The sequence below is a fragment of the Parathielavia appendiculata genome (assembly GCF_033297405.1).
Source record: "Parathielavia appendiculata strain CBS 731.68 unplaced genomic scaffold N657scaffold_20, whole genome shotgun sequence".
NCBI lineage: Eukaryota > Fungi > Ascomycota > Sordariomycetes > Sordariales > Chaetomiaceae > Parathielavia > Parathielavia appendiculata.
Genome location: NW_026944239.1, coordinates 167929 through 182287, shown reverse-complemented (window position 1 = coordinate 182287; position 14359 = coordinate 167929). Strand labels below are relative to the sequence as shown.

Here is a 14359-nt window from a genome sequence, read left to right as displayed (position 1 = left end):
TCGCCCACAGCAGCAAACAAAAAGGCTCCCTACCCAATTCTGCTTGTCGCGCGCGCGATCACGGCTTCAAGCCTGGATGACTGTAGACGTACGGCCGCAGGCAAGCGACCTGACCGAGTGTGCCCATATACAAACCTTCTCACGCCCGGCGCTACCGTTGGGATTACACACTTCCGTCCGAGCCGATTCGTCAATCGCGCAACCACCAGCTGACTGCCCTCGATAAGCCCCGATAAAGCGGGCCGAGTCCGCGAGCGAGGTCACCATGCGCAGCATATGGCAATGTTCATCATGCACCACCCTCTTCGTCTTCGCGGTTTTGGGAAGGGAAGCATCGGGATCGCACGCCGCCAGGCAATGGAAAGATGTCCATAGGATTCCAAAGGCCCAAGTGACTGCGCACCCGGCGCGACGACAAGAGGGCACTTGCCCGACCGAACACACTTTGTGCGCGGCCTCCTTCAGCGGCGGCTGCTGCCCCTCTCGCTATGCCTGCGCGGTCGACTCATGCTATGCGACAACGGCGGGGCCGGCCACTGCGTGCGGTCTGGCAGGATATTTTGCCTGCGCCCCGGTGAACGGCGAGGGTGAGTGCTCGCCCCTGAGACTAATCCCCAGCGATGGCTGACTCGACGTGACGAATTTAGCTGGTTGCTGTCCAGTCGGCTATGTGTGCGGAAGCCAGAATTGCCTTCCTCCTGCAGGCATCTCCTACCCAAATACGCAGTGCCCAACCGACTATTACCTCTGTCCGTCCTCAGCCAACTACGGGTGCTGCATGAGCGGAATGGGCTGCGCGCCGAACGCTTGCTACTCAACAGAACCAGTGACAACAACCATTCTGCAAGCCATCACAACCATCTCCGGCAGCGAAACAATAACATCGACCCGGTCAGCCGTCACCGTATCGACGCCAACGCCTCCCCCGGGGCCCACAGATAGTCCCGGCGTCGCCGCGAAGTTCATCCCGACCAGCGTCCCAAAGGTCCCGGCGAGTACCCCAACCAGCGAGGCCAGCGGCGGTCTGAGCGCCGGCGCCATTGGAGGCATCATCGCCGGCGTCGTTATCCTCCTCGTGGCGGTGATAGTCGCCGCTTTCCTCATCATCCAACGGCTCAAACGCGTCGAAGATGTCATGGAATCCAAGCGCGGCTCCTCCAGCGGCAAGAAAACCCGGTCGCAATCCCACGCCCAAATGGAACACTACGGCCGCCAGCTACACTCCGACGTGGACGACATGAGCGTCGACCCCCTGATTCACATCAACAACAACAACAACAATAACAGCTCCTCCGCCGCCACACCGAAACTGGGCCCCAACTCCCACCGCGGCCGCTCCGATTCGACGGGTTTCACCCCGTCCCCGAACATGTTCGAGGACTGCGCCCGCCACGCCAGCCCGGATGCCAACGCCGGCGGCTACTTTGACGACCCCGCGGCTGCAGCGGCCGCGCGCGTGCATAACATCCCCGGCGCAGCAGCAGCCTGGCAAACGCAGCAGCAGCAGCAGCAGCAGAACATGCTCCTCATGCAGCCGGCGACCATTCACGAGAGCGCGGACAGCACCAACACCGCACCCCACCACCGCCCGTATGCGTACACGCACTGGCGGCAGATGAGCAATGCGAGCGAGCTGTCGGCGGATGGGAGCGAGAACGGGGCCGGGGTGACCAGCCCACTTGTTGGCGGCGGAAGGTTATCGGAATTGGATGGGTCCGGCGTCGTCGAGTTGCCGAGTGGTGATGGTGGTGGACTCGATCTCGGTCCGGGGGTGGGGTATGCTGCTGGCGCTGGTTCCGGTGCTGGTGCCGGGGTGAGGAGTAGGTCGGGCAGTGCAGCTAGTGCAAGGGGGATGGGCCATGCGAGGAGGAGGAGTGATGGCGTTCAGGGACAGGGGGTAGGGCAGGGCCAGGCTGGCGGAGCGGGATTAGGGCTGACGCCGCTGGATGAGGCGGCCGAGATGCATGGGTATTATGGACGGCCCGGGCAGCAGGCGGGTCAGACGGCTGCTGGGTTGGATGGGCAGTGGGATGGGAATGGTGCCGGTGAGAACCGTACCCAGGGAACGCAAGAGGGACGGGGGGTGCGAGGGTCGTGAGGTTGCTAGGATGGTCGGTGATGGTGATGGTGACGATGATGTCTGCGTGCCTGAAGTTGTTTTGCTCTTCATCTTCTCCTTTTTTTTTCCCGACTTCCCGTTCCCGTTTTAACTCATTTTTATTCATTTTCTGCGTTTTGGATACCCATCTTGACCGGCCACGAGCACACAAGTGTGCTGGTGGACTGTCTTTACTTGAACGTATTCTCCTCACTTTTTGTGCTCATTGTGTTTCTCTTCTCTACGCACCGCGGTCGTGTCTTGGGACAGCAGGGCGATTTGGGATTATGCTGCATACACAGAGGAAATCTCCTTACTGGTTTTTCCTGGGACTGAATATCCCAAACATGCTTTCGTTAGGGAAACTCGGTCAAGTCGGGGTTAATGGGATACACAAACGGGCTCGGGGCACTGAGCAAATAGATCAGCGAGCAAGGAGACAACAATGGTTGTTTCCTTATTCGTTCATTCGTGCGACTTTCTTGCTCCCCGACTGGTGGTCAATTGAAGATCTCCGGGGCGGTTTCTGTTTCCTGCCTATCCCTCATCTCATGCCAAAGGTGTTCTCCCTAAGTACAATGAGGTACACTACGAGTCTACGAGTCTTTGCAGACTGGTGGGGAAAAGGCAAACTGATCTTCGAACAAACAATATCTATTTTCAGCCCGCCGTGGCATTCAACGCAGCTTTGGTTCCTTCCGGCTTCTCCAGCTTGCAGGTCTGCAGGGTTGGTAAGAGGGTTCACGGGCAGCTGTTCCTACAGCCACTTTATCCGGTCGGGCTGCATCGTGCCGTTCTTGGCTGTCGATACATTGATGCTCGGAAGGGCTCACGCGCTTTGCATCTGTTGGGACCCGTTGCTTCTTGGCCTCTTAGAGGTAGTCGTGCTTCCAGTTCTGTGATTCAGACCTGGATAAGGGGAGGTATCAGCCCTGGTGAAGACATCTCTCAATGAACGCAGTGCCAAACCAGGTCAGTTACCGTATCATGGTTGCGGAAATATTGACATGATAAAGCTTGTCTCGAGAAGGCAGCAGACCCAGCGCATGGGCGCCCTGGCAAGGCCATTTCCCCAACAGTTGCCAGTGCTGCAGGTAATTATCCGTAGCCGACGCAGGTCCGTTGTCAACAACTGTTACCACTGCAGTGTGAGGATGAGTGCGTGCGGAACCCAACTCGCCCAGGACGTGGAGAGGCTGGGAGGCTCGCTTCTGCTGACCTTCCGTAACTCGCATAGCCTGCAGTTTCTGGACCAACCTTGCTATCACAGGGTGACATGGGACACGTTATCAGGGTCGTATCCATCGGCCCATGTGCTGGTAACCCCGCAACACGTTGGTAGCCACGGATGCGCAGCCCATTCTTCATAGACGAGGGCTTGGAAACCTGCAGCACACAAGCTGTTGATCGCCAGGGGCACTGCATTCGTCGAGGGTCCAAAATCGCGAACAGCATTCCCAGCAGTCTAGCTCGATGAAATGCTTCTTGAAGTAGCTTTCTCAATGTGTGGTGTACCTGTCAGCACTGCTGTCAGCTCCTTCTGGAATAAGCAGCCAAGACTCGGCCAAGGCCTGGCGGATCGAGGTGTCCCTAGAACCGCCACTCACAGAATTGTCCCGCTGCACGCCCAGTGTTGCTCCGGCGAAGAATCTGGTTAGCCCATTCCAGCGTAGCATTGCGCTCCGCTCAACCGCAGCCCACATGTGTGTTCCTGGCCTTGTGGCTCGCCGTCCGAGCTTCCCGATGCGGCTGTGCCGCTTCTTACGCGGACCGGGCGCTGAACGCTAACCCGGTTCCGCCCCCGGTCGTCACCGAGATTGCTGACAGGTATAAAACCAGGCGGACACGAGCCGCCGCCTCGCGGCTCTCTCACCCTCTTCCCACTGTCTGTTCTCGTCAGGGAAGTCCACAAACGTCAATCCTCGAACCGCCAACATGCAGCTCACCGTCGCTCTCCTCTCTCTTGTCTCCCTCGTCGCGGGCGCCGCTCTGGATGCCCGTGGTGACTGCCATGGCAACAACTGCAACCGTGCGGTCACTGGCACCAGGCCGGGCCTGCTCCCGCTGAGCGAGCGCTCGTCAAGCTGCTCGAGCTTCCTGCTGACGACCGTAACCCCTGCTGCCACGTGAGTTTCTACCTCCCTATATCATCGGCTCTATTGTCACAAATTGTGGACGACTGACTTCGCCCGTAATCCAGCACCGTCACGGTAACGGTTGACGAGGACGACCTCCCCACGTCGACGGCCCCGGCCAAGCGCGATCTGCTCATGGCACGGCAGGTGACGGTCGTGCCGAGCTCCATCCCCGAGTTCGCGGCCAACTGCGCCAACGCGGCCGAATTTGCCCAGGCCTGCTCGTGCTTTGGTGTTACCGGCTCCGTGACGACGGCTCCGACACCCACCGTCACGGTCACCACGACGGTGGACTACTGTGAGGATATCTGAGCGGGCTTGAACTGGGGAGGTGGAAACCGATCAGAGCGATAATTCCTGTTGACGATTCAGGTCGGATAGTATGTCTTGCTCAGGACGGCGGAGGCTTGCGGGCTGGAAGCAACTCGCGGCCGTGTCCAACGTCTGACGGCATCTTCTGTCCGGCTGGAGCCGTGTCGCTTCCGTAATAGGGAAATGCCCGAAGGATCAAACGTGTGATAATCATGTAATGTGCTACGATTGACACGATGAAATGGGAATGCCGCGTTATGCGCCATAACTGTCGTCAGCCCTCAATCAGTCTGTCCGTATAATTCTCGTGACAGCTTCAGTCCTGGATAAGCACCGTCAACACCCCATATAAACCAGAATGCACTCTTGCCGGTCACACGGCGCACCTTTTATGCCCGACGCGGAGTCAAAGCGGTGCGATGACGACCAATTGACCAGAATTTCTGGAAGAACATGAAGGCGGATGGAGCAGACCAGAGTTTGGCGCCTCGAATGTCCGCACTCAACACACCGTATGCAAGCCGGCGTAACCCTAACCCATGGCTTTGTGCTAAAGCTCGGATCATTATGTGGCTCTCTGCCATGCTTGCAGTTTTGTAGGTGTGCACAGACCACTTGCCCTGGGGTACATAACCGCGGTTCGCCCGCCCGAATCTTGCTGCTCTTCTCTTCCTTTCTTCTTCATACTTACCTTGATTGGGTACACCTGGATCATGAAGCAGGGGTACCAGAGTGATAAGCCTCCATTGCACATCGGGGTTGCCAGTCACTCTAAATTGTCCTTCGGGGCCGTTTCGGTCGAAATTTTTGCTGTTCTCATTCCAGAAATGGATTTTCTTTTCGCTGTGTGCCCGGCTGCTGTCGAGCCATGGAGAAGGGATGCTTTGAGTTCGAGACAGGCCGCTCTGATGAAGCCCGCGGAGCACGACTCGATGTAATTGCTGTTTTCTGACTTGAAATGGATTATCTCGCAACTCTACCTCGGCCCTGTAGGTACAGTATGTACTGTACATAAATATCGCTGTCTCGAAGCTGTGTTGTATTCGGTACCCGCACGTATGGGTCCGATTTCCGAAGTGAAGTGCAGAGGTCGCGTCTTGTGTCCTTCTCTACGGAGTAAGGGATCTTCAACTCTGTCTGGTGCTCTGATCTCTCCTTCTTCCTTCCCATAACTCTAGCTGGTGTCGGATTGAGTCTTTCTCGGGTTCTCTCTCTCGCATCTCAAGCACCCGACATCAGTCAGACGGTCGCAACAATCGGATGGTCCAATCCGTCCCCACCAATTCTTCAACTGGCTGTGGGCTGGATTCCTTGTAAGGAGGAGGGGCAAACGGGGATCCACGGAAGCGGCAGCCACCTTAGGAGTCACCACCTCAGTCATCCTGATGCGGCTGCCCTAACCACATGTCCGTTCTGTTTACCTCTAACATCCGTATCAAAGCGACAAATCTCCAGGTTCAAGTTTCTTATTGCAGCGGGTGGATGTCTCCATCTATCTTGATCTGATTTCTGTCTAGATTCATGTCATGAACGTCGGGTAACTTGGAAGCTCGCATTCTGAGCCCCACGCACCAGGTTCTCCATAAGTCCCCACGCCGTCCCCAGGTTATGGTCGGCATATGAAACCCGTTTTCACATGTCAGAGGACGCGACAACGCAAACTGCCCCCGTGACGCCAACGATTCCCGTTGCATCGGGTCGGGTCGCCATGTGCCGGTTTTCCTGGCCTCGAACTGTCCTGCCTTGACAGCTTCTGTCATCTGCTGTTAACTTCGGTCCTCTTTGTTGGCGGCGACGCAGGTCGGCTGGTTCCCGTCTGACTTCCCCTATGATTCGCTCCTTCGTCGTCTTCTTCTTCCTATTTTTCAACCTGGCGCATTCCAACCTGGCGGTACGGCGCTGCCTGTCTCGATTTGAGTGTCGAAATGATTGACCATTTGCTGGGACGGCCGTCAGTGAAGTCGCGTAGATTGCAGGTTCTCGCTGTGCTGGCTTTTTGGTCTGCCTACCTTGTTCGGTACGACCATCTATCCTGTCCCGGCAAGATTCGCGCTGACTACAGACAGAGGTCACAAACATGGCCCGCCGGTCCTGCGCTTCTTGTCTCGCACGCTCTCCAAGCGGCTCACGGCATGGCAGACGGTCGTCATCACCATGAGCTACCTATACGCGGCCCGCAACCTCAGCACCCTGGTCGGTCTCGCAAGCCCCGACCCTTTGTCCAACATGTACGATGCGACCTACTTCCGGGCTACCTGGGTCCTCACCGCGCTCGATGCCGGCTTCTGGACCGCCATGAAGATCGGCAACAAAAGACTGCGTGACCTAGCCAGCATCGTCTTCTCCCTCTTCTACCTGATCGCCGCCGAGCAGGCCGACGAAAAAGTGCGGAAGGTGCGCGCCAGCATTACGGTTGAGCATATGCGCGTCAGTTGGAACAAGGGTCACCAGTCGCCTTACTTGCGCTTCGTCCAGGGCCTGGTTCGTCCACGTTTCACAAAGTGGCCGCCCCGCCAAATTCGCATCGCCCGCCCTGCCGCCAGTGACTTCACAGAGCCGGTGTCTGCGTGGCTGTACTTTGATGGTCCGCTATCCAACCTCACTCGACACAACAAGGTTATATTGGACATCCCCGGTGGAGGCTTTGTGGCTATGGACCCCAGGTGTAACGACGACAAGTTGTTCGCGTGGGCTGCCAAAACGGGGCTGCCCGTGCTGAGTTTGGATTACAAAAAGGCTCCCGAGTTTCCATATCCGTACGCGCTCAACGAGTGCTACGACGTCTACTCCACCATCATAAAGACGCGTGGCCGGTGCATTGGACTTTCCGGCCACGAGGTCCCCAAGGTTGTCATCACGGGGGACAGCGCTGGCGGGACATTGGCGGCCTCGACAACGCTGATGATCATTGAGAGCGGCTCGTCCCCAGTGCGCCGCTTCCAAGGGCAGACGGACCTGCCAGTGCCTGATGGGCTCGTCCTGTTCTATCCAGCACTGGATATGAACATTGGCAGTTGGATGTCCGACGAGCAGATGGCGCTGATTCAGGATCGCCGCATGCGTGGGACAAATAGGCGCATCATTCAGCGCAAGACGTCGCAGTACAATCACCTCGCCGGCACCCCGCATCAGTCCGACGACGAGGACGACACCGGCCCGTCCTCCAAATCCCGCTCCAGCCTGCCCGCCAACGATCAGGGGCCTTCTGGCTCCCCAGCGAACACCCTCCCCGAACACGTCCGCAGCCCAGCGACCGAATACGCCCACCCTGCTGCCACAACATGGAGCCAAGTACAGCAACACCCGCCGAGGCCCGCATCCCCGGAAGCCACAACCAAACACCCGATCACCACCAGCACCAATCCCCAGCCAGGCGCGTCGCACCACCCGGAGCCGATGCGGACCCGCCTCGCGACCTCATCCATGATCTCCTACTTCAACGACCGCGTCCTCACTCCAGAAATGATGCGCGCCATGATCATCCTCTACATCGGCCCGCACAACCGACCTGATTTCTCCCAAGACTACCTCCTCTCCCCGATCCTCGCACCTGATGTCCTGCTGTCCAAGTTTCCCAAAACATATTTTCTCACTGGCGAGCGCGACCCCCTCGTCGACGACACTGTCATCTTTGCTGGTCGATTGAGGCGTGTGAAAGCCGCCATGCTGGCGAGCGGGGGGACGAGGCTGGAGTACAGGGACAGTGACGCGCTGACGGAAGGGTTTGACGAGAAGGCGGTGGCCGAGGTGGCGTTGATCCCGGGGATCAGCCACGGGTTTGTGCAGTTTCCGAGTGTGTATCCGCCGGCGTGGAAACTGATTGAGCGGACGGCGGGGTGGATCGGAGACATGTTTCGGGAGGCGTCGCTCAGGAGGAGGAGGGAGGTGATGGTGAATGGGAGGAGGGAGGGTGGGAAAGAACGGCATCATTTCCGGCAGGAGTCGAGTGGGGATGAAGATAAGCCGTTGGAAATGATGAGTATGACGAGGTTGAGGGCGAAGAGCTTGAGGGAAGCTAGAGAGGCTAGAGAAGCTAGAGACGGGGCGATTGCGGAGGAGAAAGAGAAGGATCATGAAGACCAGGGAACGAAAGCGGGGAATGGCTTGCCTGGGTCAGGTGGTGGCGGTGAGGATGGGCACTCACATGCTGGGAGTGAGTCGGAAGACAATGGCAATGTGAACGGCGTTCCAGGGAGCAGCGCGTCGAACGAGCGGCGGAAAAAGAAGATCGTCGCGAAACGGGCCAGGAAAATGGAGGGCGAGGATGATAAGAGCCTGGTCAAGCTGGCCAGTACGGATGACCTGCTGGGCAGGAGAATGCATGGCTTGGCTAAGGGCTTGACGGGCATGCATGGGGATCCGGAGTGACGCTCTATGTTGGGTATGGACAGCAGTATACACGGGGGCCAGTCCACCTGAAATATGGCCGATATGGCACCCTGGTATGGACTAGTGGGCAATGGTAGGTATTGTATTTTACACTGCATCTGCTTACACGGTCAAACAGCGGTTGATTAGAGCAAATAGTTGGCCTTAACCAATTTGCTACCTACCTTATTGAAAGGCAATAAGCAGCAACAAATACCTCAGCTACCTAAGAGTACCTTCCTGTGTGAGCACACTAACCCCTTCGATGCTACTGCCTACAGCTAAGCCTTCGACGGCCGCAGGCAGTCGACCCTGCCCACCATCTTGGACGGTGCAGCGAGAGTCTCTTCTAGCCTGTCCATCTTCCTCCGCAAAACAGCCTCATTATTCATCTTAAGCGCCCCGCCGAATCCTTGCAATAAGGCCGTTCCATTATGCCATTCGCCAAACTTGGAAGCCTGCATGTGTGGCGGCCTTAAAGTAGCTGCGTACTGGGCATGTTATCGGAGCTAAAAAGGGATGCAACTTGCGCAACAAAAGGGGCCCTTCAAACAACACGAGATTGGATCGAGCATGGGTAGGTACGTCAAGTTATGCAACAGCAGTAAGCAGAACGCCAAGCGAGCACCAACAGTGTACTTGTATTGTATCTACGTCACTCATATACCATCCCCAACCCTATCCGCTCAGTGCTGGTCACCGTCCATACCCTCTCCCCTTGACTACTCACCTCTTGCAATAGCAGGCACACACACTCCATCCCAGCCAGAAATCCGCCTTCCAGACGTTGGAAGTAACCTTGCACGTCTGGCCGTTCTTTTTGGCCACGGCGTTTGCACATATAGAGGCATTTTTCAACTCAGTCTGCCCTACAACCAGCGGCGGCTTCCCACCTGGCAGTAGGAACGCGGGCTGTGACGGTGGTGCTGACGTCTTCGTCAACCTCGGTGTTATAGGTTTGTCGTCCTCGTTGAGGGGAGCGGCCATCAGTGGTTGCCCGGGGGACAGCGGGAGCCGGTTTCGTTGTTGTCGTCGTCGTCAACTGGAGTAGCCTTGGCGTGTATGTTTCGACTCACGTCACGGTTGTCGGCTGTGCCGTCGACGGGCGGCGCTGGCATCCGTCCCACTGCGTCCTCCGCCAGTAGGCTCCTCCTCACGTGTCGCCCTCCTCAACGTCCTTGTAACGCCTTGCTTTGGCGACCCCAAATGCATAATCCGGGCGTAAAATGTGTTTCAGCCCCATCCAGGGGGTATTGACAGGCGATATCCCTGTGTAGATGAACAGGTCGTAGAGGAGGCCCCCAAACACGCAGCCGCAGAATGGGGCAGTTTCTTGTATCTGGAAAATAGGCTGTGATTAAAAACTCGAAGACCGGTCTAAAAACGACGCGAGAAGAGTGGCTTACTATGAAATAGTAATCGCCGGCGGTCCATATTTCGGAGCCGTAGCCCAGAAGGGTAGCCATAACACGCGCACCAAGGTCCCGGGCCGGATTGAGCGAATATCCGGTGTTCCAGCCGAAGCCGGCTCCAAGACCGAACCAAAGAAAGAACATCATGAGGGGAAACTATTTCATATCCTAGTTAGTGTACCGTGACTTGTTTAGTCGTCATTCATAGATGATAATGGCAAAAGGAAATGACGCGAAGTTGAGACTCACCTTCTCAATCCCGTTATTCCTGGGGTCCCTGAAAGCAAAGACGACAATCACCAGGATGGCGCTGGCTATGAACTCGCTGACGAACTGGCTCGCTTTTGTGAGAAACGGCTGGGGAAAGGTGCAGAAGATGGAGGCTGTTGCGGTCGGGTTCGGAGGGACGGTCCGGATCCTGTAGCCCTCGTACTGGTCGATGGCGTTAATGTAGTTTGCGTAAACGATGCCGGTGCCGACGAGAGCGCCTAGAAATTGGGCCATTGCGTAGGTGGGGAATCGTCTCCAGGGAAGCTGTCGGAAGATGCAGTTGGCCAGGGTGACGGCCGGGTTGAGGTAAGCCCCTGAATCGCCCGCAACATAGAGTCCCAGCATTGTGCCTATGCCCCATCTGCGTGGGAAGGGAAAAAATGGAAAGAAAATGTCAGCATCTTATTTCGAGATTGCTCGCTGAAGAGATGACTCCTGAGTCGGGAAGAAAGACGGTTCCCCATACCCCCAGTTGATATTCTGATACGGCCCGTAGCCGTTGCCTCCCGGCGCGGTCTGCTGGCCCTTGCTCAGGAGGACCTGGGCCGACGACGAGCTTCCGAGCAGCACCATGATCACCATGCCCAAGAACTCGGCCAATGGCTCCCGCAGCGCGACCCGGACGCGCGACCACCACAGCCTATGCCGCTCCGCAATCTGCTCGTCCTCATTGATGGGCGCCACGGGCTGGAGACCCAGCCGCGCGCGGGCGCGCCGGATCGTCTGCGAGGACGTGACCTTCTGCATGCCCGCCGTGCCTCCTTCTTCTCCCAACACCTCCTCCTCCTCTTCTTCTTCCCGATCGGCTGCCGTGCTGGGGCGCTGTTCGTACTGCTGCTGCTGCCGCCGCCGCCGCTCGCCGTGTAATACTGCCACACCCGTGGGCGGCGACGGTTGACCATCAGTGGTGGACGTGTCGGCCATGGCTCTTTCGGGATGACACTCCTCCTCGCGTTTCAGGTCGTGCTGTCGTCTCCTCGAATACGTGGGATGTTCTTCGGCAGCATGGTGGCGGTGCTGCCGTTGCTCGTACCGCTCCTCGGCCTCTACTGCGATATTTTCTTCGGGCAAAGACCGGTGGGAGGCATTGTCGGCGGCTGTCTTGGTACGCGTTTGAGTCCGAGATCCGCCTCGGTCACTGTCCCTTGGCGGCGGCCTGGTGTCCATTGGGTCAACTAGGGTGTTGTTCCGAGCGCCACAGCGTGAAGCTTGGCGGATGTGGAAGCAAGACGAGAAATTTGAAGTGAACGAGAGCCAAAACGAGAGGAGGATATTATTCTGGGAGGGTTACTGGCAAGATTCCAGGAGAGGGCGGAGCTGAGGCCCCAACCAGGCACTTGCAGCCCACACATTCATGATTCTGTTCTCAATCGTTTCGCGATGTAGCATTATACGTGTCGATCCCGTAGATCTAGCTCCGCTCGCCGACTTTCCATCCTCTCGGGCTGCAGGTTCCTTGTTGTGAATCCTTGGATATCGCCGGCTTTTCCAGGCTCCCGGATCCGGCGACGGTGACGCCGTGACAGGCAAGTGTGTGGAAACCGGTCGAAGTTCAGTGTCAGCACCAAAAAAAGTGTCCGAACGGTAGGTCCACTTGACGTTCTCGCTCCATCCTAACCCGTCTTGTACACAACCTACCCTAGGCGCTCGTCGAATACGTTTTTCCTTAGCCGGTTTTCTGGTCAATGGGAAACCAAGGTTTGAGGGTTTGGTCAAGACCAGTGGCTCACTTCAGCCTGGCCCCTATGTTCTGCAGGCTGGGTAGGGGTGACAGGTTTGTTGACCAGGAGAGGAAAAACGTATCCTACGCGAGCTTACGGTAAACTAGATAGGGGCTCCCCACGCAACCCCATCAGCGATCACTTCAGCCGGGAGGTGGAGTGAAAAATTCCACTTGATGCATTACGTCATATGTGGAAAGGAGTTCATGTTCCGTTCTTTCTTCTCTTCATCGTGCATTGCAACCCGCGTGTGTGACGGAGGCAAACAGCTGCCAAGTATCAGTGATCATGGTCGTGAGACGAGACTGGGTGAGAAGGTAGGAAGGTATATGAAGAGGAAGGTCACGGTAATCTTGGGGGAGTATGCTTGTTCAATCTACAATACCGTGCGGAGGCACGCCCTTAGTAGGCGTGAAGTGAAAGCTTGGCGCCCGTCTTAGTGTTAGTGTATTCCGTACTGTTACTGCCGCCGGCTATCACCGTCGTCGTTCGCCAAAATAAGCCAATGACCGGCCGAGCTATGCCACTAGATCTGACGACTAGAGATAAGAGAAGACTTAGGTACGGCCGACAACCTACCTTACGTAGCTACTTTGATAGTTATCGCGAGCTTTAGCTGTTAAATGCTAACATATGGTTGTGTCTAGCCCTATTCTTTTCCCCTATAGCTTACCTTTAGTTATCTATCTCGCTTAGGCTGTGTTATCAGCTAGTTATAATAAATTTCTTTCAAGGAGTCGTCCAGCACATGCTTCTGATTTCCGTGCTTGTTGTGCAGTTGATCGCCATGTGTTTCAGAGCGGTGGAGCGAACCATGATACCGATCGGGTGCTGGTTAACCGTCGACGCAGCCAGATGCAACGCTTCCGGTTTGATGCCGTCCGCGACCGGGAACTCGGCAAGGCCGCAAGGGGACCCAAAAGGCTGGCGACTTGATAAGTTTGGCATCTCGCCGGAGCGGTCCTTGTTGAGGGAAGCATGCGGATAGCTCCTGAGCTCCGGGGCCGTTACCGGCCGCCCAACAGAGGTCATCAGCTTGACTGAGAAAGCACCTTATTTTAACCGTCCCACCAGACCCCAGTGATACGGGTAACAAGGACGAATTAAACGCGTTGGAGTCATGCTCCCCCAAACTCGCATTGAAGCTTCCCGAACCGTGCTTCCCGTCCACGGTTCCACACGGCCGCCTCTCGCCTTCCCGGCCCTGAACGGCCTCGGAGTTCGGGTGTCGAAATCCCAGATACGACTTGATGAGCGTCCATACCTTATCTAAGGTCCCTCATCTTGCCAACGTGGTTGTAGAAGGGTTCCCTGAGTTGGCAATACATGACGATGGCGATGAATGAAATCAAACAACTGGCATAAGCTGTGTCGTCATTAGTACGTGGATTTCTCAAGCCGTGGACCTCAACACGTTGGAGGAAAGTGTACTACCGTACCTTGGCTGCTCGCCTCGTGGTGATTATACTATATAAGTACCTAAGTGATCGGAACCTCATGTTCCCGTCCAACTTGCCCTTCACCACTCGGCCACTTCTTCGTTGCTCCCGGTGCTTTGAACGCATCTGCCAATATCACCAAACAGCAATCCCGACTACTCAATTGTACCATGGCTGACCCCGGCGGATCTCCTGAATTTCAAGACCCGCCTAGTGAGCGGGCGAATGGTATGATCCCCACGACTAGGGCGTCGTAGCTGGCATCCCTTCGCGAGCTGAAGGGACGTGGCTGGATAACAACACCGTATGTCTCTCACCAAGAGGACCTCCCACCCGGAGTAGTTATACCTGTCTAAATTCTTAGGAGGGCGGCATGGAGATAATGTCTGACCACAACACAGTACATAACTCGTTTTCTGGTTGAAATGAAGCATGAGCAGCTTGGCATGGGGATAGATCCAGCGGACGATACAGAGGTCCACCCGGAGCGACTTGTCAGTTATGCGGATGCCCATATCGGCAGTACTACCCTTGGCACTATGCTCTGCCCGAGGAGACACACCGCGCCTGTTTTGATTTCAAAGGGCAGCTGAGATTGACCCCC

At 56.6% G+C, this 14359-nt stretch overlaps 4 protein-coding genes across 4 annotated transcripts; 3 read left to right on the top strand and 1 right to left on the bottom strand.

The window, feature by feature from the left end:
- Positions 1 to 265: 265 nt before the first annotated feature.
- On the top strand, positions 266 to 2098 carry N657DRAFT_580714 (uncharacterized protein; the record flags this gene model as incomplete). Its single annotated transcript, XM_062789476.1, has 2 exons — positions 266 to 587; positions 648 to 2098. 2 exons carry the CDS (start codon positions 266 to 268, stop codon positions 2096 to 2098), a joined length of 1773 nt encoding a protein of 590 aa, XP_062643785.1.
- A 1935-nt stretch (positions 2099 to 4033) lies between these two features.
- Positions 4034 to 4545, top strand: N657DRAFT_636894 (uncharacterized protein; the record flags this gene model as incomplete). The annotated part of the gene is made up of 2 exons (XM_062791469.1): positions 4034 to 4224; positions 4299 to 4545. The coding sequence occupies 2 exons, from the start codon at positions 4034 to 4036 to the stop codon at positions 4543 to 4545; spliced, it is 438 nt and encodes a 145-aa protein (XP_062643784.1).
- A 1925-nt stretch (positions 4546 to 6470) lies between these two features.
- Positions 6471 to 8913, top strand: N657DRAFT_684011 (alpha/beta-hydrolase; the record flags this gene model as incomplete). The annotated part of the gene is made up of 2 exons (XM_062796634.1): positions 6471 to 6562; positions 6612 to 8913. 2 exons carry the CDS (start codon positions 6471 to 6473, stop codon positions 8911 to 8913), a joined length of 2394 nt encoding a protein of 797 aa, XP_062643783.1.
- A 654-nt stretch (positions 8914 to 9567) lies between these two features.
- Positions 9568 to 11342, bottom strand: N657DRAFT_666388 (aquaporin-like protein; the record flags this gene model as incomplete). The annotated part of the gene is made up of 4 exons (XM_062795334.1): positions 9568 to 10252; positions 10320 to 10481; positions 10575 to 10956; positions 11062 to 11342. The coding sequence occupies 4 exons, from the start codon at positions 11340 to 11342 to the stop codon at positions 10067 to 10069; spliced, it is 1011 nt and encodes a 336-aa protein (XP_062643782.1). The 3' UTR covers positions 9568 to 10066.
- Positions 11343 to 14359: the final 3017 nt, after the last annotated feature.